Raw genomic sequence first — 21314 nt, 5'->3', positions numbered from 1 at the left:
TGTTTGCTCCTGATAGGTCTTTCCAGGGTCTGCTTATGATGTTTCTAGCTGCTGAGAGTAAGTGACTTATGAGTTCCTTGTTGTGTACGTTTGCATTGTTGTCCTGGAATATATTTAATAGAGTTACTTCTGGAGTTACTTCTACAGTGGTATCACCAGTTACAAACTTAATTCGTTCCGGAGGTCCGTTCTCAACCCAAAACCGCTCATAACATGAGGCGCACTTTCACTAATGGCACCTGCCGCCCTGCTAGCGCGTGACTTTCACTCACATCCCGGGGCACCCTCCCAGTTTGGTGTCCTCTGCAGATTTGATGAGCATCCCCTCAATTCCTTCATCCAAGTCATAAAGACGTTCAGTTCAGTTTATTGTGTTTACATTACACATAAAAATAATAATAAGAAGAATACTGCTGCTTATAGCGGCTTACATTTCTATTTCCTGACCTTTAGAGGATAAATGATTTCCTATTCCTCATTTAAATTTTATTACACGAATTTGTAAAGCCTTGGCAAAAAAATTGTTCTAAAGGATATATATCTCTCTACATCAGACAACAAAAATCAAGTCTTTGCAAGAGACGTCCCTCCCTTCTGCGATCTTAACAAATGGGTAGATGTAATTGTTTCTAAGATCGTTATAAAATGGGCATCCAAGGAGTACACGAGTTATGACACAGAGTTGCAGCCGCAAACTCTATCCTCCTTAAAGGTAAAGGGAAAGGGACCCCTGACAATTAGGTCCAGTTGTGACCGACTCTGGGGTTGCGGCGCTCATCTCGCTTTATTGGCCAAGGGAGCCGGTGTACAGCTTCCGGGTCATGTGGCCAGCATGACTAAGCTGCTTCTGGCGAACCAGAGCAGCGCACGGAAATGCCGTTTACCTTCCCGCCGGAGCGGTACCTATTTATCTACTTGAACTTTGACGTGCTTTCGAACTGCTAGGTTGGCAGGAGCAGGGACCGAGCAACGGAGCTCACCCCGTCTCAGCAAGTCCTAGGCTCTGTGGTTTAACCCACAGCGCCACCCTATCCTATCCTTCTTAGGAACTCCTTTATGTCGGCCCATTTTTATAAAGACATTGAACTACAACGGGCCCAGGACAGAACCCTGTGTCACTTTTCCCGAGGATGACGAGGAACCAACAATGAGTACTCAATCAGCCAGCTACAAATCCACCTAGCAGTTACCTCATGCAGCCCACATTTCTTCCAGCCGTGGGAGATGAGGCAGGTGCACAGACCAGATTGAGGCTGTTGGGATCCTTAGGAGGCAGTTTCCATATACACTGACCAGATCTTTCAAGGAGAGTCCATGTACTGTAATAGGTGATACTTTTGGAAAGAGATAGCATTATAAAATCCTGTAGTCCTTTGATATACAGTCATACCTCATGTTACATCTGCTTCATGTTACGTTCTTTCAGGTTACATCCCACGGTGACCCGGAAGTACCGGAAAGGGTTACTTCTGGGTTTCACCGCTCGCGCATGTGCAGATGCACAAAATGACGTCATGCACAGAAGCGGCAAATTGCAACCCGCGTGTGCGCAGACATGCAGCTGCGGGTTACGCTCTTTTCATGTTGCGAATGGGCCTCCGGAACAGATCCTGTTCGCAACCAGAGGTACCACTGTATAGAGCAGGAGGTGTCTTATCTGTCTAGTGTGAAACGTAAGACTGAAATGGCAGCTGCCAGAGTATTAGCTGCAGCAAGATAATCCTCCAGTTCTGTAACATCTTTATTGGTTCCAATCCTGAGACTGTCTCCACCCACAAATTTTCTACCTGGACTCTTCAATGGACATCAGAGGCCCTTCCTTCTCTCTCTCCCACCACCTGAGGTCCTGTGGGTGGGCACACGAGACATGTCTTTGTGCCAGAACTGTGGGACGTCCTCAGACTGAGGCCTATCCTGCTCCATTGAGGCTACTGCAAGAAAGACTGTTTGAGGGAGGTGCCCTTTTAACAATGATTCTGTATTCAGCTATTACCGTACCTCTCCTGGTTTTTAGCACAGGACTCTGCTGTGCTGCATTTTCCCCCTTATCCCATATTTTCCTCATATACTTTTGTTTGTTTGTACAGTTTAAATGGAAAGCTTGGGTAGAGATATTGGTTGAAGTGAAGACTAGATCATCTCTATGGATTTCTTCTTTTAAACCCTATAATAAGCAGCAGATATTGAGAGTGATCAGCGAGGAGTTGGTTAATGCACAGTTGCAAAGTATTAATTTGAAATATTACATCCCCACATCCCGGCCATTCAGTCTTGAGCTATGAACAACATAATCTCCCCCAGCTTTCACTTTCATGTGCATAATGGGATTCCTTTAGCAGTGCTTGGTCCGAGGATGACAGGATGGTGGCAGTGGGACAAATCCCTCTTTAAAACATTTTGTACCGCAATGCATGGGAGAACTGGTTAAAGGGCAGCTCATTTGAGCGAAAGTGTAACCTTTGCATAGCTGCCAAGGTCGTTGGAGACCTGTGGCGGTTGGTGACTAAGTGCCGGTCACACAGCTTTGGGTAGCCTTCAACAGCTTTTACTCGTACACCCCCTTCCCCCCTTCCTGCCAGCCTCGTGATTCTAAATAACATGGGGGGGGGGAGCAGAAATCCCTGGAATAGGTTCTCATAGCATGGCTCTTTACTGGTGAGCTCTGGGGAGCCGAAAGGGGCAGAGGAATTGGCATCGAGGAGCTGATAAACATTAGGGAGAGCAGGCAGCAGCCCAAAGTCATTCCCCATCCAAAAGGGTTCAGTTTTGTGCAAAGGACGTTGGGGATGGAGAGCGCTCTCTCTCTCTCTCTCTCTCTCTCTCTCTCTCTCTCTCTCACACACACACACACACCTCCCTTCTCTGCTCTGTTTCAATTAATCCAATTTAAAATGCTCCATAGAAAGTAAGACAGAGTTTGGAAAGACTGGTGCTTCCAATATCATCTCTGTGCCAACTTCTCCCAATGGCCCTTGCCTTCTCTGTAGTCTGGCTAGAAAACTGCCCCCGGCATCTTTGTACAGAGCCACATGGCAGAATGCACGTCCAAAGAAAAGCCCCTCTGAGAGTTATTTCTTTCCTCCCGTTTCTCTCTCTCCCACTACCACATGGGAGCTGCAAAGCCATGCTGCCCGCATGACAAGAGCCTGTGTGCCAGGTTGATGGCGCTGGAAGTTGCACTCGAGTTGTCCCTAAACGTGGGTGTGACCAGCACTTGGAGGGTTATGAGAGACCTCAGCATTGCATTCACTGAGCTCTGCGGCTCAGCAGGTCCTTTCAGCGTGAGGCCAAAGGAAAGGCAGGCCCCTCTCTGGAGGGTTTGCTAATGAGCAGAAAACTCTCGGCTCTCCTTTGTGAGAACTTGGAACAAACCTGTGCAGCCACAGCAGAGGCAGACCTACCTGATCTGTCTATCTTGCTCGCTATCTGCTAGCTACAGCCTTTCTAACAAATCATGCAATTTAAAAAATGACATTCAATCTGATAGGCATGTTACAGCGGGGAAAAGGAACGAGGAGGAGAAAAGCAAAATAGGCAAATCTGTGTAGCAACTCTTAGAAAGTATTAGATGATGGAGTGGCAGGCTGCCAATGGGAACAGTTCTGGGAAGGGAGGAGTCAAATGGCCAGTGGTGCTAGCCAAGCCAGTGGGACAGGCCCTTGCATCAGATGCTGGCAAGAACCCAGGTCTATTCTAACCTGAGAGAATCATAAAATCATAGAGTTGGAAGGGACCCTGAGGGTCATCTAGTCCAACCCCTCAATGTAGGAATCTCAGCTAAAGCATCCATGACAGGTGGCCATCCAGCCTCTGCTAAAAAACCAAGGAAGGAAAGCCATCATACCTGTCAATTAATTCCAGTTCTTTAACCCCAGCTCCATTCCCAGTGTCCATTGTGCGTTTTTGGTTAGTGAGAATGGCCAGGGAAGCTGTTTTAGTGCTGTCCATTGAACCATTCCTGTTAAATCCTGCCTTTCCACACTATGGGATCCAGAGATGTCCAAAGCTGTTGCCCTCTGGTATATTCTTCCTAGTAGACTTGAAGCAAACCAGAGTTGAGAAGAGAAACCGTATACAGTGGTACCTCGGGTTACATACGCTTCAGGTTACATACGCTTCAGGTTACAGACTCCGCTAACCCAGAAATAGTGCTTCAGGTTAAGAACTTTGCTTCAGGATGAAAACAGAAATCGTGCTCCAGCAGCGCAGCGGCAGCAGGAGGCCCCATTAGCTAAAGTGGTGCTTCAGGTTAAGAACAGTTTCAGGTTAAGAACGGACCTCCGGAACGAATTAAGTACTTAACCTGAGGTACCACTGTATTTAGAAGACAGACTATGTGAGCCCCAAAGCCACTTCCTTCACTGCCTCTCCCTGTTCACGGCATTCCTGCTTTGATGCTGATTCTCTAAGATATGTCATGCGATGGTCTCCTCTTTCTCCATGGCAGATGGTTCAAATGATGAATCCCAGGGGGGAAGCATGGACTCTCCTGGTTCATATCTGCCTAGTCTGAGTTTCTGCTGATGCAGATCTGCTGGTGGAGGATCTTCTGTAACAGTGTTTGTTAAGATGGAATTGCGTTTAAAGGCTCAGGACACCCTCCTTGGCCATCTGCTAACTCCAAGCCCGCGTGTTAAGCAAATACATCAACAAAGTCCAGCAGACAACAGATGGAGCCTCTGCCAGCAACCTGCTGAGAGGGTTCAACAGCTTCCTGATTTCTACTTTGTAATGACCCAGCATATCCTCTCCTCCCCACTCGCAAATGCTTAAGTTGCCTCTTTTTTGAGCAAATTGATCAGACCATCTAAATACATCAGCAAGCAGGACTTTGGCTTCTGCTACTTTAAATCCAGAGCCATTCTGCCCCCTCCAGTCTCCATTTACAACCCCGTGAAGTAAAGGCACATACAGTGGTACCTCGGGTTACATACGCTTCAGGTTACAGACTCTGCTAACCCAGAAATATTACCTCGGGTTAAGAACTTTGCTTCAGGATGAGAACAGAAATCGTGCTCTGGCAGCGCAGCGGCAGCAGGAGGCCCCATTAGCTAAAGTGGTGCTTCAGGTTAAGAACAGTTTCAGGTTAAGAATGGACCTCCGGAACGAATTAGGTGCTTAACCGAGGTACCACTGTACTTTGAGGTTCAAGAGAGCTGCAGGCCAGTGTTGCCCATCTCTTCAGATACAGGCCAGTGTGACTTTCCAATGGAGGCACATGCTATACACCGTGGGGGGGGAGGAGCACCGAGCAGCAACTGTCTTATTGTACAGCCCAGACCAAAATCTTGTGGTCTGTCTTCTCAGAGCTGCCGTCTTCTGACCCATGTCGTGTGTTGTGTTCCTAGAAAATGGGCTCCCTGTCCAGTGCCAAGGCTGCGGCCGAGAAGATGCAGCGGACGGCGGAAGTTCAAGTGGCCAAGATGGTGGAGCAGAGCCAGGAGTTGGAAGGAGCCATTGCAGAGCTGGAGAAGCAAAGCAAAGAACTCCAGCAGGAGCTGGAGAGCATGAGAGGAGAAGGAGGGAAAAGGGAGGAAATAATAAAGAGCTATGAGGTGAGCATTGATGCACAACCCACAGCCAGCATGTGTGGTATTTTTATATCCTATTTATTAAGTCTCTAAAAATGTTTCAAAGCATTTATCATCATATACAATTTTTTTAACATCCGAAGTTTCTTCTTGACTTCCCACCCCTCCTTACCTGATGTTTGTTTTTTTTTTTTACTCCTTTTTATTAGTTGTTTTATAACGGATATATTTTTTTATTATCTAAACCCCACTGAAAACACCAAAACTACCTAGTCATCATGTTGGGCAGCTTGGGCAAATGAAAAAATCTGCCCATCATCCAAATCCACTAATCCACTGCTTAGCCACAGCCAACATGTTTAGAAACCAAAAGAAACCTGTGGCTTTGAATGCTCAGCTGCAGCAAAGGCACAAGTGGAAGGGTTTAGGGAGACCTTTGCCGGTCTGGAGCCTCTAGATGTTTCAAACTACAGCTCCCATCAGCCCCAGCCAGTATGGCTTGCGGGCCTTGTAACACGGGGCTGGGCCGAGTAAGGAAGGTGAAGTCTGAACAAGATGCTTTCTTTTTTATTTGCTTTATTTTGTAAATACTGTACAGAAGTCACCCTTCTGCATAAGACTGTCAGGTTGAACACAGAAATCATGCCAACACAATAATAATAACTAAAATCACCCTTGAAGATACACACTTTAAAATTAACTTTGTGCTGCTATTGCCTACACACACACACACTGGGTGAGATTCACCTTTTACTCAGTGTAGACCCACTGAACATAACTAAGTTAGGCCCATTAATTTCAGCGGGTCTGCCCTGAGTAAAACTTAGTTGAATATCACTCTCTGGTTTTTTACAGTATTGTGGATTGTATATTTATTTGATTTTGTTTCTACGGGGATATACGCTCGGTATTTATCACTTCTGTTATACAAAAGTCTCCAAATGGGTCCGAACTTCAATGTCTAAAACTCCTGGTAGAGGACAAGGATCTAGAGATCACACTAAGGGTGGCCAAATTCTGTGCGACTGCCATAAAACTTAGGGAACAAGCTGTACCACCAAAATGATTAAGGTTTTAAATGACAATTTTAGGTTATATTTTAGTGATCAAGATTTAATATATATTTTTAATTGCCACTATATTTGAATTGTCTCTGTTATACCCAATTGCAATTCAATGTATTCCTGTTGTGTTTTATGATTTTCCTGATATTGTAAGTGAGCCGGAATTGGTCTGTGACCGTAATAATAAATTCATTTGATTTTTAAATTGTGAACCGCCCAAAGGATACCATGGAATGAAAGCAAAGTAACAAAAGTAGTGGACCATAACCAACAAAGGGCATAAAAACACTAAAACTACCTAGTCATCATGTTGGGCTGCCTGGGCAAATGAAAAAATCTGCCCATCACTCAGATGACATCACCACTGACTCCAGGAAAGCTTCTCATAGAAAATATTCCAAATATGTGGTGCCTTTAACCCCCGCCCTCCCGCTTGACTTCTGCTGGGGGAGGAGGTGTCAAGGGAGGGTTTCAAAGGATGTGAGTAAGACAAATGGGGAAGGGCTGTAGCTCTGCATGCAGATGACCCTCAGCTCAATCTCTGCTGACATCTCCAGGTGGAGCCAGGGACCCCGGAGAGCCTCTGCTGGCCTGTGTAAACAGTACTAAGCTAGATGGGCCAATGGCATGACTTGGCATCAGGCAGCTCTGTGTGCAGCTGCAATAGCAGGGTTCAGAGGGCAATCCCTTGGCCCTCATGGGGCATGCAGGGAGGGTGGGGAGGCCCTAAGCCCACACAACTACTACTACTACTACTACTACTACTACTACTACTACTACTACAACTTATTATTTATACCCACCCATCTGGCTGGGTTTCCCCAGCCACTCTGGGTGGCTTCCAACAAAATATTGAAATACAAACAGCCCTACTAGAAAAATTAACCAATAAACTGAAACTGACACGGGGACAAACAGAAGAAGACGCCTTCACCCCGGTATGGCTCCCCTTCATCACATACACAGCCCAACAAGACAATGACAATAATCCACCAACAGCATACAAATCAATATGGCTAACCTGATCTAAAACACCACCCACCCACCCCACTCACGCACGAAAACAAAGATCACCACAGCCAGTCACAAACAAACAACCACACCCTAGGCCAACCCCAACCTCTCTCACCACCAAAGGAACACAAGTGAACAGCACAAGCAACGCTGACACCAAACCCTATATACATTAAGCATAATAGAAACATCACCACCCAACCCCCCCACCCCCATCTCCCCCCTCCCCCCCAATGTCTCAACAAATGAAACTGATTTGTAAAAATGTTACATGGAAAAAATATGAGACATTACACATACTTCTGTAAAACAAGAAACTCTTTAATAAAAAAAGAAGCATAAAAAAAATACAATAGTGCGCCAAACATTAAAAGCTTCCCTAAACAGGGCTGGCTTTACTTGGTTTGAGGAACTGGGTAAAAAAAAGAGCAGAATTGATGCCACAAGAAAGAGAGCCAAACTAGGTGAATATGTAGATTTGTTGTACGGGAGCAGAAGCTTTGGAGCTCCAAAATGGGCAGAAGTTTGAAATGTTGTATCTTTGGGAGAGACACCGTGGGGAGAATGCTTCCTCCGTTTTTTCCAAGATAACCTTGTCTTTTATGGCAGAAAGAGAAGCAGCACTTGGAAGAGGCCCTGGCACGTCTGGCAGAGGAAAGGCAGGGACTGGCACTGGCCAAAACCTCTTTGGAAGCCCAGCTGGAGGATGCACAGGTAAAGGAAAACCTGACCCTGAGGCTTGCATCAGGCCTGCTCCGTCCCCCTTTTGCCCTCCCGGCAGAGTCTTTGAGCTTCCGTGTCCTCTGGCCTTTACTGGTGTCCCTGGTGGTGTCACCAGCAGCATTGCTTTCCTGCCACTGTTGTTGAACATCAGCATCGTCTTTTGCTTTCTAAGTTTGTATCCCTTCGACTTGCTTTGCAGCATTCTAAGCTGTCATTTTCTTCCCACGAAGCTGGCATGCTTCTCATGGAACGGTGAGCAGCGGATCAACAGAACTGCTGGTTCAGGGGACTTTGAAACGGGCTAGATCTGTTGCTGCCATTGCTCCAACTTTATCTCATTGGTAGTCTGGGCTACAGGCAGAACATGCAGTTTTTATTCTCCAGGACTTAATGCTTTTGCCATGCAGCCTCCAGCTCTGTCTGATCTGAGTTGGTGTTGGTTGTTTTTCAAGGATTTGTAAACAAATGGTGAAGTTAAATGACCTGTGAAAGATGGATTCATGGGGCTGCAGGAGTGTTTTGGAATGGAGATGGCTGGCAGATTTAGTTTAAAAACACACACACAGAGAGAATACACAGTGGTAGCTTTTAACATCATATTGTATTCTGTTAAGTGCTACATTGCCTGCTAGGCTCTTTTTATTCAGGAGGATTCAAGGATCGTGCTACTCTTTGCACCCTCTTCTCTATTTAAATCCTGGTGTGAAACTTTTCAGCTGTAAGAACTCCTTTTTATAGTAAGGTAAAGGACATGGGCGGCGCTGTGTTCTAAACCACTGAGCCTCTTGGGCTTGCCGATCAGAAGGTTGGTGGTTTGAATCCCCATGATGAGGTGAACTCCCATTGCTCGGTCCCTGCTCCTGCCAACCTAGCAGTTCGAAAGCACATCAAAGTGCAAGTAGATAAATAGGTATCACTCCAGCAGGAAGGTAAATGGCGTTTCCGTGCGCTGCTCTGGTTTGCCAGAAGCGGCTTAGTCATGCTAGCCACATGACCTGGAAGCTGTCTGTGGACAAACGCCAGCTCCCTTGGCCAGTAAAGCAAGATGAGCGCTGCAACCCCAGAGTCGTCCGCGACTGGACCTAATGTTCAGGGGTCTCTTTACCTTTAAAGACATAAGAGTGACCCCTCCTAGCTTTACTTGTGCTGCTGAGGAGTCTCATTTGCCCCATGCTTGATGTGAACACTGGGGTGGGGGGAAACCTAAACAATCAGATTCAGAATATGAACTGTACACATTGAGCAGGGTGAGTTTTTTGGGGGGCCGGGGGTGTGCAGCACATGAACCCACATTTACATAAATGCCCTTGATTCACCATTGTCCGTTTTGCACACTGAATTTGCACTTCCCTGGTGCTCAACACAGTCAAATGCTAGGTGTGCTTCTGGGCGTGATACGTGCTTGGCGGTACTTTACTTACAATGTAACCTCTGTATTTAACCTTTAAAATACTGATTGTGCCCACAGAGCAACATTAAAAGCCCAGGTCCCTGCACCAGGGAACTTAAATCAGAGGTCCCCTTCTTTGATTTTTTTGATTTTTTAAAGTTTCTTGTTACAGCAGGGATTCTCTCTCCCCCCCCCCCCCAATTTGCTCTCATTTCTTGGAAGAATGTTAAGTGCATAGGATCAAAAAAAATTCAAGAGAGCATCTCACGCGGTGGCTTTTTTTCATGGTTGCAGAAGGACGTCAGCCAGCTGAACCAGGAGCTGCAACAGTTAACTGACCGGCTGAAAGATGAAGCTAACCAGAAGGATCAGTTAAAGAGGATGAAGAGTGAATTAGAGAATGAGAGGTGGCAACTGGACAAGACTATTGAGAAGTTACACAAGGAGGTATGAGCTGGCTGGAGATTAAATATCAAGGGCAGGGGGAGAGAAAATAAAAGACCAAATTGTACAAAAGGGTTGGAGAGAAAGAGAGAAAGAGGTACAAATGAAAGTGAAATGTGAACTTTGCACTTAATGTTTGGGACCCAGGGAAGATCAATAGGTGCTTTTAGAGCAGGAGTTGTAGCTGGGGCAGGAACACAGGCATCTATCCCAAGCACAAAACTGCAGGAAACGGACAGCACTTCACCTGGGGCCTGAAATGTCAGCAAACCTGGTGATTTATTTCCAGCAAAACTTAAGAACGACAGATTTGGTTTTTTGTTTTTTGTTTTAACCCAGCAGCCTCAGGGCTGGCTGCAGCAAGCACAGCCAAAGAAACATACCTATGCCAGCTCTTTAAAAGGCAGCATAGATTAAACAGGAATTAGTCAGAATGACTGGCCCTCCTCTCTCCTCCTCTCAGCTTCTCATTCCAACCCACAGCCCTTCTTTGCTGCTCCTTTTCTTGATATAATTACTTACGGGTTCATTTTTTAAATGTTTAGAACCACTTTTCTGCTTGTATGCTGAAGGTAGTGTTCAGTGTAACCATAAGAGTTATCTTTAAAAATGCAAAATGAACTATTATTATTTTAACCATTTCATGAAGCCAGATCAGACCATTGTCTCAGGCCTCCTGGGCCACTCACTCGCCCTTCTCATTGCCAACCAGCACTCCTGGAACTGCCACTTGCATGCCCACCCACCAGTGCTGAGAGCCAGGCCAAGTCCCCATGGTTTAAGTAGCCACTGTGTTTCTAAAAACACTATTCAAAGACTTTATAGCGGAGGTGGGGAGCCTGGTGCCCTCCAAGATGCTTTTGGACTGCGACTCCCATCATCCTTGACCATTGGCCATGCTGGCTGCCGGGGCTGATGGATGTTGGGGCTCCAGCAGCATCTGGAGAACCAGAGAAGTTCCTCACCCACCTCTTACTTTAGATCGTAATTTGTGAGCAACACAAGCTGAGAAACCATCAGTCTGTGATTTGCTCTTTGGGCTTCTGTGTTCAGCCTAAAGCAGGGGTCCCCAAACTAAGGCCTGTGGGCCGGATAAGGCCCGAGGGACTCGTTTATCTGACCCGCAGCGACCCCCGCTGCCCGCTCTTACCGGCACTGCACTGCACAGCTGCCCACTTCTGGGTCGGAGGAGCACTAGAAATAGCTTGTGTGCATGCACAAGCGTTGTGTGCATGCGCAAGCATTATTTCCGGTGCACATCCGGGTCAGAGGAGGCCCGTGCACATGCACACAAGCTATTTCCAGTGCTCCTCCGACCCAGAAGTGCACCGGAAATAGCGTGTGCACACGCATATGGGCACGCGCTCCCCCCCCCTGCAGCCCACCACGTGATTGGCGCTGGAGACACCAGCCCGAGGCATGGTAAGTTTGCTGACCCCTGGCCTAAAGCTTTTGGATGATGAGAGCCTGCTTTGGGCATCTTTTGACTGCTTCTTGTTTCTTGCTAATGCTTCCTTTCCTTTTTTGCTAGATGGCAGAAATCATTGAGGTTTCACGAACATCGACGCTGGAGCTGCAAAACCAGCTTGATGAATACAAGGAGAAGAATCGCCGGGAGCTTTCCGAGACACACAGGCAGCTGAAAGACAAAAACCTGGAGCTGGAAAAGGCCCACCTGGTGTCCCTCAAGATGCAAGAGGAGGTAACGGCTCCTCAGCCTGGAAGAATCATCCTGATTCTCTGGGACAATGTGCACTTTTGCAGGGGGGGGGGCAGGGGGAGAGAGAGAGAGGGGGGGGGGAGAGAAATCCCAATCTCACCTGAGTTAGCCCCATCCAAGTCCTTGCCAGCAAGTGTCCTGTTTTGGTCTCCCATGGTCAAGAGAGAGGTAAGAACAGACACATTGGGCAAGCTTCAGTGTTTTACAAAAATTTGAGAACTTATCAGTGGAGAATATAAAAGAATGTAGCCTCTTCATCTTTGAAAATGGGCCATTTTCGGTGTTATGATTTACACAGGAACCTCCCCGGGCAAAGTGGTCCAACAAGAAACCTGTATTCCAGCATGAGTCAGTAACTGACTGTAAATCCCATAATGAGTTTAAAGGGTCACAGATCATGTAAACAAGCTCCAGGAAGAAGGGAGGGTTTGGCTTGCTGTCCAGGCTTACTGAGTTATTATCTAAGGCTTGCTAAACTAGGAGATGGTTTCGTTAGAGTGTTTTTTATCCCATCCCACACCTATCTCCCCAAAAAGCCATTGGCATGCTGCCATCTTGTGGCTGGAAGAAAAACATGCAGGATCACTGATAACAAACAGTTAAGAAGTGCAAGTTCTGACTTAACAGACTTTGCTCATGAAAGAACCTGGACTTTTAAAAAAGTCTCTGCGTGAGTAATTCCATGTGGAAAGATTACATGGAGATTGTTAATCTGCACACTATATCTAGAGCTGTATCTGTGAACAGGATCTTACAGAAATCCAAGATTCTGAATCTGGAAGTGGTATTGTACTAAAATAATCTTTTTCCACATGAGGTGCTCACAAAGTCACCCAAGAAAGTCCACAAGCACAGAACACACCACCAAAGGCAATTTGTACCAAGCTGTGCTTCTCTTTCGGCTTGCTTAATGAGCCACAACGTCCAGATATCTTGTTGCTTTGCACAAACAGCTGGATCTTCATTTGCCTTGCCTCTCTTGCTCCCATGTTCCCGTTTCCTTTAGACAACCTTCCTCAACCCAGTCCCCTTGAGATGCATTGGAGGTTTTTAAGCAGAGGTTGGATAACCATCTGCCATGGATGCTGGACTAGATGTCCCTTCCAACTCTATGATTCTATGACTACAACTCCCATCAGTCCTAGCATCATACAGCTGTACTGGATGAGGGTGATGGGAGTTGTAGTCAAGAACATCTGGTAGATACCAGTTTGGGGAAGGTTGTCCCAGGAGGCTGGGGTGAGTTTTTTACTTGCTGATCTGGGCAATGTCCTTTGCTTAACAAATGTGGCCACAGATTCCTGAGATTGCCTTATTTGGTATTTCTTTCTGTAACCAGTTCCTTTCTTTGCTCTCTCCATATCTCAACAATCACTTTCTTCTTCTCAAACTGGAGTGGGCACCCCAAAATGGTTAAGCTGCTTTCAGTGTTAGCTGGACAGGAGAATTTTCACAAGACACCTCCCAAATGGGATTGCTTGCTACACTAGGCCAGGATTCCTGCACAGGGCAAGGTGGTTTGTTCAAGGGGTGGGCAGTTAGCCTTATGGGGATCCACTGCCCCTTCTCACCTTTGAATCAGGCTTGGAGGGAAGTCAGGCTTATAATAGCAGATGGGCCCATGATTCTGTACTTGGAAAATGCAAGATGGATTTACTTTGCCCTATAAGTTTCTCTGTCCGCAACAGACCAGACTAGTGATTGCCTCCTACCCAGGGGGGTCTTTAGCCCACAATTTCTTCTTCTTCTTTCAGATGAATTTTATGGAAAAAGAATTACGAGATCACCAGAGAGCTCAAGATGAGGCTATTACCAAAACACAGCTTCTGGAACAAACTTTGAAAGCCCTGGAATATGAACTGGAGGCCAAAAATCACTTGAAAGAAGATAGAGCAAGACAGGACAAGATCATGGAGGTAGATGAGATGAGTGGGGTGGAGGGTGGGAGAGAGCTGAGTCACCTTTTCAGGCACCACCAGGTAGATGAACACGGGGAGGGGGACTGGCTCCAGCTCCAGCTCCTTTCCATAAGCATCACCAGAGGCCAATGAGGTTCTGCTTGATTGCCTCTCTCGCTTGTCTCACACAAGACTATTTAGCTGCCTGGCTTTTGCTTACATGTTTCCTTCCTCCCTTCTCTCTGGAGAGGGAAAGACATGTTGCCCAGATGTGATCAGCTGGCTATTTGAACTGGAGCAGGCCGTCCCTGGCACTGGGACACAGAGCACCCACAGAAACACACCCTACACACAGACAGAGTTTCAAGGGCCCCGGGAGCGCATGTTTCAAATCTCACCCTGCTCCATTTACACTCCATCAAATGTTGCCCCTCTAAGTGCCCCTTGAGGTTGCTGGTACATTCAGCCCAGCCCTTTTCTCCCCCAGCCCCTGCCACATTCCCACACCTCCTTTCAAAGACTGTTTTCAAGGGAGTATTACAAAAAGATGACTATAAAACAAAAAGGAATTGTAAAATGGTAGTAGAATCATAAAACAGCAGTTAAGCTATGTTTTGGCACTCACGGCTCTGCTGGAGTATGTAGAAGCCCCTCAAGGCATCACCGACCCCTTTTCCAGGAGGGGGAACTGTGAAGACTGCCCTTGGTCTGGGAAAAGCTGCCCACTCTGTGGGCTGTGTCAGATGTGGAGCTCTGGTTTCCTGGGGTTCTTCATGTGATGCTGCCATCAAGGCTGAGGGAAATGAAACTCTGGTTGCCCTAAATAACTGCCCCAGGGAATTTTTTTGGGGATTTCACATCCAGTTGTTGATTCCTTTAAGCTTGAGAGATGTTGAATGATGATCAACGTAAGCCAGAGATGGGGAGGTTGTGACCCTTTAGTTAATGTTGGACTATAATTGCCAGCATCCCTGGCCATAGACCATGCTTGTTGGGGCTGATGAGAGTTGGAACCCAATAAACCCACAGGTTCCCCATTCCTGAGATAAACACTTGGGAGCGCACAGTCCTCACCAGTGCTTTTTCCCCTGTTGCTCCATGCCAGTAAGCGGCACCAGCACTGTTTTCCAGCAGCTTAAATCAGGAGAGCAATGACTGGGGGCTGCTCAATCCTCTGCACCTGGAAGTGTTTCCAAGATCCCATTTCCCTGCTTTCCACTTCCTCTAGTTTCTTAGCATTGCCAATGACAAACATCATAATTGTCATTGCTGTTGTCATCATGGCAGGTTATTCAGCCAATCCCATCTCCAGAACTTAACCTCCACCCCGGCTGTTCCCTGATTCCACTGTCTCTTCTGCCCACTCCGATTTGACCAATGAGAGAGACTGTTATATGGAAGGTGACTGACAGCTGGTTTCTGGGTGGGTGGGGAGCAGTGACCAGCAACTCTGCAAGCCATTGGGGGCATGATTTGCAAAGGCGGGAAGCGCCAGCAGCCAATAAGCTTTGAGAATGGAAAGGAAGGGGTTGAGGGAAAGAAGCCATGCAGGGAAGGCGCTTCTGGTGCCTCGTTCCACTGCACAGGCGCCGTTTCCCTCTCCTCTTCCCGCCTCAACTCCTGTCTCCTCATGTGGCTGTGTCACCAGGGGAGATGCTACAGCTGCTGTAGGGGCGCATGTGGGACTTCGCCTCTTTTGGGAGCAAGGCTGGCGCGCCTTTGAGTGGTACGGTGAGTGCCAGCACCATTTTCCTGGTAAAAAACACTGGTCCTCACCCAGTGTCTAGTCCTGAATTCTTATCTTCCAGAGTTTGCCTTGGTCACCCACTGCTACTCCTTCTTCCCACGCTCAGCCACTGAGCCAATGTTGTGTCATCTCTTTTAGTACAAGATGTCCCAGCTGGAACTCGAGCTTGAAGAGGAGCGGAACAATTCAGACATCTTGTCTGAAAGGATCAGCAGGTGCAGAGAGCAGGTACCTGAGCAGGGGGAATTCTCCACTGGGCAGCTCTGGCTGGAGGGAGCACATTAAGATTCCTGACAATCCTCTGGAGTTCTCTAATTGGGCCCAACCCACCAGCCACTACTCAGCCTTGTTTCTAGGGATTCCATTCACATTCTCCTCCAGACAGCATACAAGACGATTGCCCTGTGTCATCCTTGCAGCTTCTCTGTGTGGCAGGTGGCACTGGGAGAGTAGGACTGGCCTAGGGTGAGTTTGGGGGCCGTGCCAGGAATGTGAGTCCAGCATTCTGTCAGCAGCAGCAGCTGGCTGATTTCTTGTTTCTTGTTGGTTTGAATTGGGCATGTACAAGCCTTCTCTTCTTCCTTCCTCTCTCCTGCTTAAAAGTTGTTTGTATTTATGCAGCATTTTGTGGGGGTAGGGCAAGGGGGCCCTTATTGGCCTTATTGGACCCACAGACCATGCCAGTGTTCAGTGGGGATGCTGCAGCCCATTCTGTGCCTGGGATCATGGAGCGGAGGTTGCCTTCAAGGGATGTAGCTGTAGTTTTTAATCAGAAGATTTAAAAGAAACACAAACCACCAACTTCCTGACCAGCAGCATATTATGTAAGTTGGGAGGCGGGGTGTTGGGTCAGGGCAAAGTAGGTGTTCGTCCCAAAGGCTCTGGAGCCCCTAATTTTATACGAGTTACAAAGTTTTCCTTGTTCTGAGTCAACACTAGGATGGCCAAAGGATGGATTCCCAGGAGACTATTTCAGGGTCTGCTAAACATTCACAATAAAGCAAGGACTAATAATGGGTTTGTTTTGGTCAACATCGTTGATTAAGGGTGCCAACTGACCCAGCCCGGTTTGCCCCTGTGCCTTTAACAAAGGTTTGGGCTGTGGCGATGTGCAGGTGTCATTTCCATGGCATGGATGAAGCTAAATGTTGTTACCAATTGCTAATTGCTGCTGAAGTGACAGCAGCAGGGGCTGACTGAAAAGTTGGCAAACCTTTGGGTGACCCAGGAAACTCCCCTCCCCCATTGCTGGCAAGCTCCCTTAATATGAAGTTAATGGAGACTAATCTGTAGAGTGATCGGCATTAAATAGAAAATATTGCCTAAGTTTTATGGGGCATTTAACTCCTTAAACTGCTGTTCGTCATGATTGAGAAGCTGCACATTTCTGCTTTGAAGTTAATGGCAGCTCTTCCAGCTCAGCAGGTGAGAGTTGCAGCTTCTTCATAGCCCATCCTTCAGTTTGCTTTGAGAGGAAGAAATAATTGAAATGTGATTGTGGGACTCCAGGGCCCTGGATTGTGTTCCCTGGATTATGCCCACTGTGTTGTTGGCATCCGAGCTGGGGTGTAAAGAGGAGAAGGGAACATGTGGCTTGCTTTTGCAAAAATGTAAGGAGATGGGAGAACCAGTTGTGTTTATGTGTCATTTTGTTTAGTCAGTCCCTAAACCTTGATTAAAGGGACACCACCCAGAATCAATGCTGAGGATGGCACTATCAGCAGGAACAAAATCCTGTATTATTATTATTTGCAAAGCCTGTAGGGGTGACTTGAACCCGAGTCCAGCTGTGGATACGAGAGAGCCTTCTTTGGCAATGCCACTGTGCCAGTGGCCAGCATTCAATAGCAGCCCTTCTTCCCCTACTGCCTGGATGCATTCTCGTCCTGCAGCAACTAACAACTGGGGCTGGGAGACGGACGACCAAAGAAAGAAAGCCGACTGAACATGAATTAATTGACTCCGGAGCAGCTTCTCTTGAGGGGCTTGTTTCCATAGCGATGGCACAGTAAATGAGCAAAGGATGAAGTTACACTGGCAGGGCTGTCATTCACTTCTTTTGGCAAAGCAGTCCCAGTGGATGCCGCACACCTGCTCCTCACTTGACGCAGGTGTGTGGAGCAGGCAGATGAAAATGTGGGAAGTGCCGGCTCTTTTTTGGCCAGAGAGGCATCCAGGCTTCCATTAGCTCCCTTTATTGAGTAGCTGAGTGTTTCTGCTGAGTCAGGCGGCCGAGGAAACAGGGAGGGCTGAGGCTTTATTTTCTCCTGGCTTTCCCCTCTCGAGGACTAGTGAGACGTGCGTGTGTCCAGTGGGAGACGGAAGACAGCGGCTGCAGCCGTCTTTAGGCTATTATTAGAAATCAAATTACTTTTCTCCTTGACAACGAACTCCGCAGCTGCGCCTTGTCCAGAAACAGACCCAAAGCACCAAGCTCTCTAATAAAGGCCCCTTGGACCGGACGTGCTTGCTCTTCAATGGGCCTCCCTTCCAGCTGGAGCAGCTGCTACCTGAAGCCGTGCAGTTCATGCTTCTGCTTGTCATAGAATTAGAACATCTTTGATGCATTGGGGAGGAGAAGATAAAAAATGCAGAAGGGCCCATGTCTCTTCTGTCCTAGTGGCCAAGATGTGCCAGTCTGGGGCTATCAGGAACCTGCCCCTAGATCATGGGTAGGCAAACTAAGGCCCGGGGGCCGGATCCGGCCCAATCGCCTTCTAAATCCGGCCTGCGGACAGTCCAGGAATCAGCGTGTTTTTACATGAGTAGAATGTGTCCTTTTATTTAAACTGCATCTCTGGGTTATTTGTGGGGCCTGCCTGGTGTTTTTATGTGAGTAGAATGTGTGCTTTTATTTAAACTGCATCTCTGGGTTATTTGTGGGGCATAGGAATTCATTCATATTTTCCCCAAAAAATATAGTCCGGCCCCCCACAAGGTCTGAGGGATAGTGGACCGGCCCCCTGCTGAAAAGGTTTGCTGACCCCTGCCTAGATCCTTCACTAAACTTGATCTTCTCCACACATCTATTTTCCTTAAAAAACGTTTAGGGTTACTCTCATTTTGACTCAAGAAAGTCACCATTTAATAGTGCAAATTGGGGAAAATAAATACAGTAAATGAACAAAAGTACAAAGAACATGCATTACCTCATATTACACAGCTCACAGTAACACTCACTTCCGTCTGAGACTCGGGAAACACCAGGAAAGGAAATGAAGCTGCCGTTGGAGGTGGTAACAACAAAACTGACCAATCACCGTGCTAGATTCCAACTCCTACTTCACACATTAAACGCTCGCTTCCATGAGACTCGGGAAACACCGTGACAGGAAATGAGGCTGCCATCGGGGGTAGCAATGGAACTGATAATTCACAGTGCTAGAGAAGAAACTAATTTTTAAAACATTTTTAGTTTCTTCTCCCGTTAGATTCACAAAATGTTTAGGGGTATGCGTACCCCTACGTACCCCCCCAAAAAAGCACTGTCTCCACCAAAGAAGAACAAGACCCTCCCGTGGCCCACACCCCTTGAGAGCCGCGCCAAAGGTTGCAATTCAGAGAAGCCCAGCAAACCCTGACGAGACCCCTGCTTCAGACCCCCCAGCATTGGGCACAGTGAGATTGGCACCACAGGCAGCCCTTGGGGAAATGTCCAATAGACAATTCTGTGTTGACCCTTCTACACAGAAGCATCCTTCAACCACCACAGCAGCAGCATCCATCACCTCAGTGCCCCTTGCTGTCCTACATCCATCCCTAATGTGAGACCCAGGGATGGCCGCCCACATTTTTCACAGCCTCTGAGCACACAGAGGACACAATAGCTCAGTGTCTGGAACCTCACTGTGACCAGCTACATCTAAGCCCACTGACAAACATCATCCATTTAAAAGCTGCATCTTTAATTAGTTGCTCATTAATTCCCCCCTCCCCTTCAGAATTTTCTTTCATTTTGTCTGGGCCTCCTGAAGCAATTATAGCAGAGTTTTCTGCATGACCCCAATAAAAGGGCCTTGTAAAAGATGAAAGTAGGGATGGTGGGCAGTCCATAACAAGATCTTCCAATGTCAACAACAACATTGGTTTCAGAAGTTCATGGTGCTTGGGCTGTGTATGTGTGTGCATCTGGAGTGCATATGCTGTCATTTGGAATTTGGTGCACATTGGGATGGACACTTTGTAGGGAACTGCCCCAAAATCAGTTTAAATATCCTTAAAACATGGACACTGTCCAGAGCTCCTGCAATGGTCTTCCCAGACCCTGTGTCTTGGATATGATGCCAAACTGAACCTTCCACTGGGATCCTCTTTGACCTCATTTTCCTATAAAATGGTGCTGGTATCTTTGGCTAGTATCTCATTCCATCTCTCTTGCGGTGTTTGTGTGGCTGTGTTTTTTACCCTAAGAAAATGACTTTGCTTTCCCAAGCTCTACTTCCCCCACTTCATGCCCCTTCTTGACCCCCCTTCTGTGGCTAAGCTCCTCCTTTGCCAGCCCCCTTTGTCTTCACCCAAACCCACCATTTGGTCTTTGCCCTCCCGACTGCTCCCTTGGGTCAGAAATAGCTCCCTTCCTTCAGAAGCAGCTTTACAGCGAGCCAGACTATTAGTTCATCTCAGCACTGCCCACTCTGCCTGGCAGGGAGGCTCTCTCTAGTGGTGGCACATACAGAGAAAAGTCCCATGTGCATTACCTGCAGCCTGAGCTTTTTTAACTGGAGGTTAACCTGGGACCTCTTGCAAAATATGTCCTGGGCTACATTGAACTACAGTTTCTCCTTTCCTCCCATCTGGCTTCTTTTTCCACAAGGCAGTCCCCCCCTTTTTTTTAAATGATATTTATTAAAGTTTCAGAAAAGATTACAAAAATAAGAAAAAGGAAAAAAAGCAACAAAAAATACAAAATACAGAAAAATAAAAACAATTAAAAACAAATCCATCTTTCCATGTCTTGTCTTTCATTTACTTGTTTCCCTGACCTCCTCACGCCTCCCTTTTTTGTATTCCAGTTCAGTTAGTTAATTGAGCAAATCCTTTCCCTCTTCGTTTTTATCTTAATCCTTTATCTTAATATATTATAACTTTACGTTCTCACCTGTTAACAATACATTTTTACATACTCCTTTGTAACATTACTGCTAAAACCAGTTAACTTCATTCCAACATCATTCTAACATTCAATAGTTTATACATCCTATCCATCTTTCACCATATTCTGTTATTCAATTTGCCTTACTTTATCTAACCTTATCTTACCATAAAATACCTTAAAACTTAAAAACTTAATGCTTATTTATACATAACTCCTTATATCATTTCTACTAAAGCCAGACAATTTCGTTCCAACATTCTCCCTAATATTTGTTAATTTTACACTAATTCCCAAAATAAAAGTTTTTCTTTATAGACTCTTCCAATTTTCATCCAACGTCCCTTCTTCCTGGTCTCGGGTTATGTCAGTCCTTACTATCCATTCCATCTAGTCCATCAACCTGGTAGTCTTATGTCCGAGGCCCTTAAATCTCTTCCATGCCCCTTCTGCAGATCTTCTTCTTCTTGTTTATATTTGCACTTTTCATTATCTTTTGTTGGGCTCTTTCTTAGTTTCTTTCCTTTCTCATTGAGGAGTAGGTCTCCGGGGGATTTCCGCCCATACTTATCTCCATCTCCCCTCATCAGACCCACCCATTCCCCACAGTCCCACTCCCCACAGCCATCAATATAATCCAGAAGATCTTTAACAGCATATTTCAAAATCTCTCCAAAGTTAAGAGCCTCCT

General features: G+C 46.7%; 1 protein-coding gene across 10 annotated transcripts in view; it reads left to right on the top strand.

Annotated features, from left to right (window-relative positions):
• CGNL1 (cingulin like 1) overlaps window positions 1-21314 on the top strand; it is a 104647-nt gene that overhangs the window by 71951 nt on the left and 11382 nt on the right. For 9 of the 10 annotated variants that reach the window (XM_083586258.1, XM_083586255.1, XM_083586256.1 and 6 more), the window contains 6 exons: window positions 5349-5555; window positions 8219-8323; window positions 10017-10169; window positions 11698-11868; window positions 13641-13802; window positions 15670-15759. In XM_083586258.1, the coding sequence (XP_083442384.1) occupies window positions 5349-5555; window positions 8219-8323; window positions 10017-10169; window positions 11698-11868; window positions 13641-13802; window positions 15670-15759 (888 nt within the window). Of the gene's footprint in view, window positions 1-5348; window positions 5556-8218; window positions 8324-10016; window positions 10170-11697; window positions 11869-13640; window positions 14089-15669; window positions 15760-20348; window positions 20440-21314 lie in introns of those variants that run through there. The other variant, XR_014541605.1, reaches the window with a different exon arrangement.

Source organism: Podarcis filfolensis (assembly GCF_964270895.1).
Source record: "Podarcis filfolensis genome assembly, chromosome: 14".
NCBI lineage: Eukaryota > Metazoa > Chordata > Lepidosauria > Squamata > Lacertidae > Podarcis > Podarcis filfolensis.
This window is presented reverse-complemented; position numbering and strand designations above follow the sequence as displayed.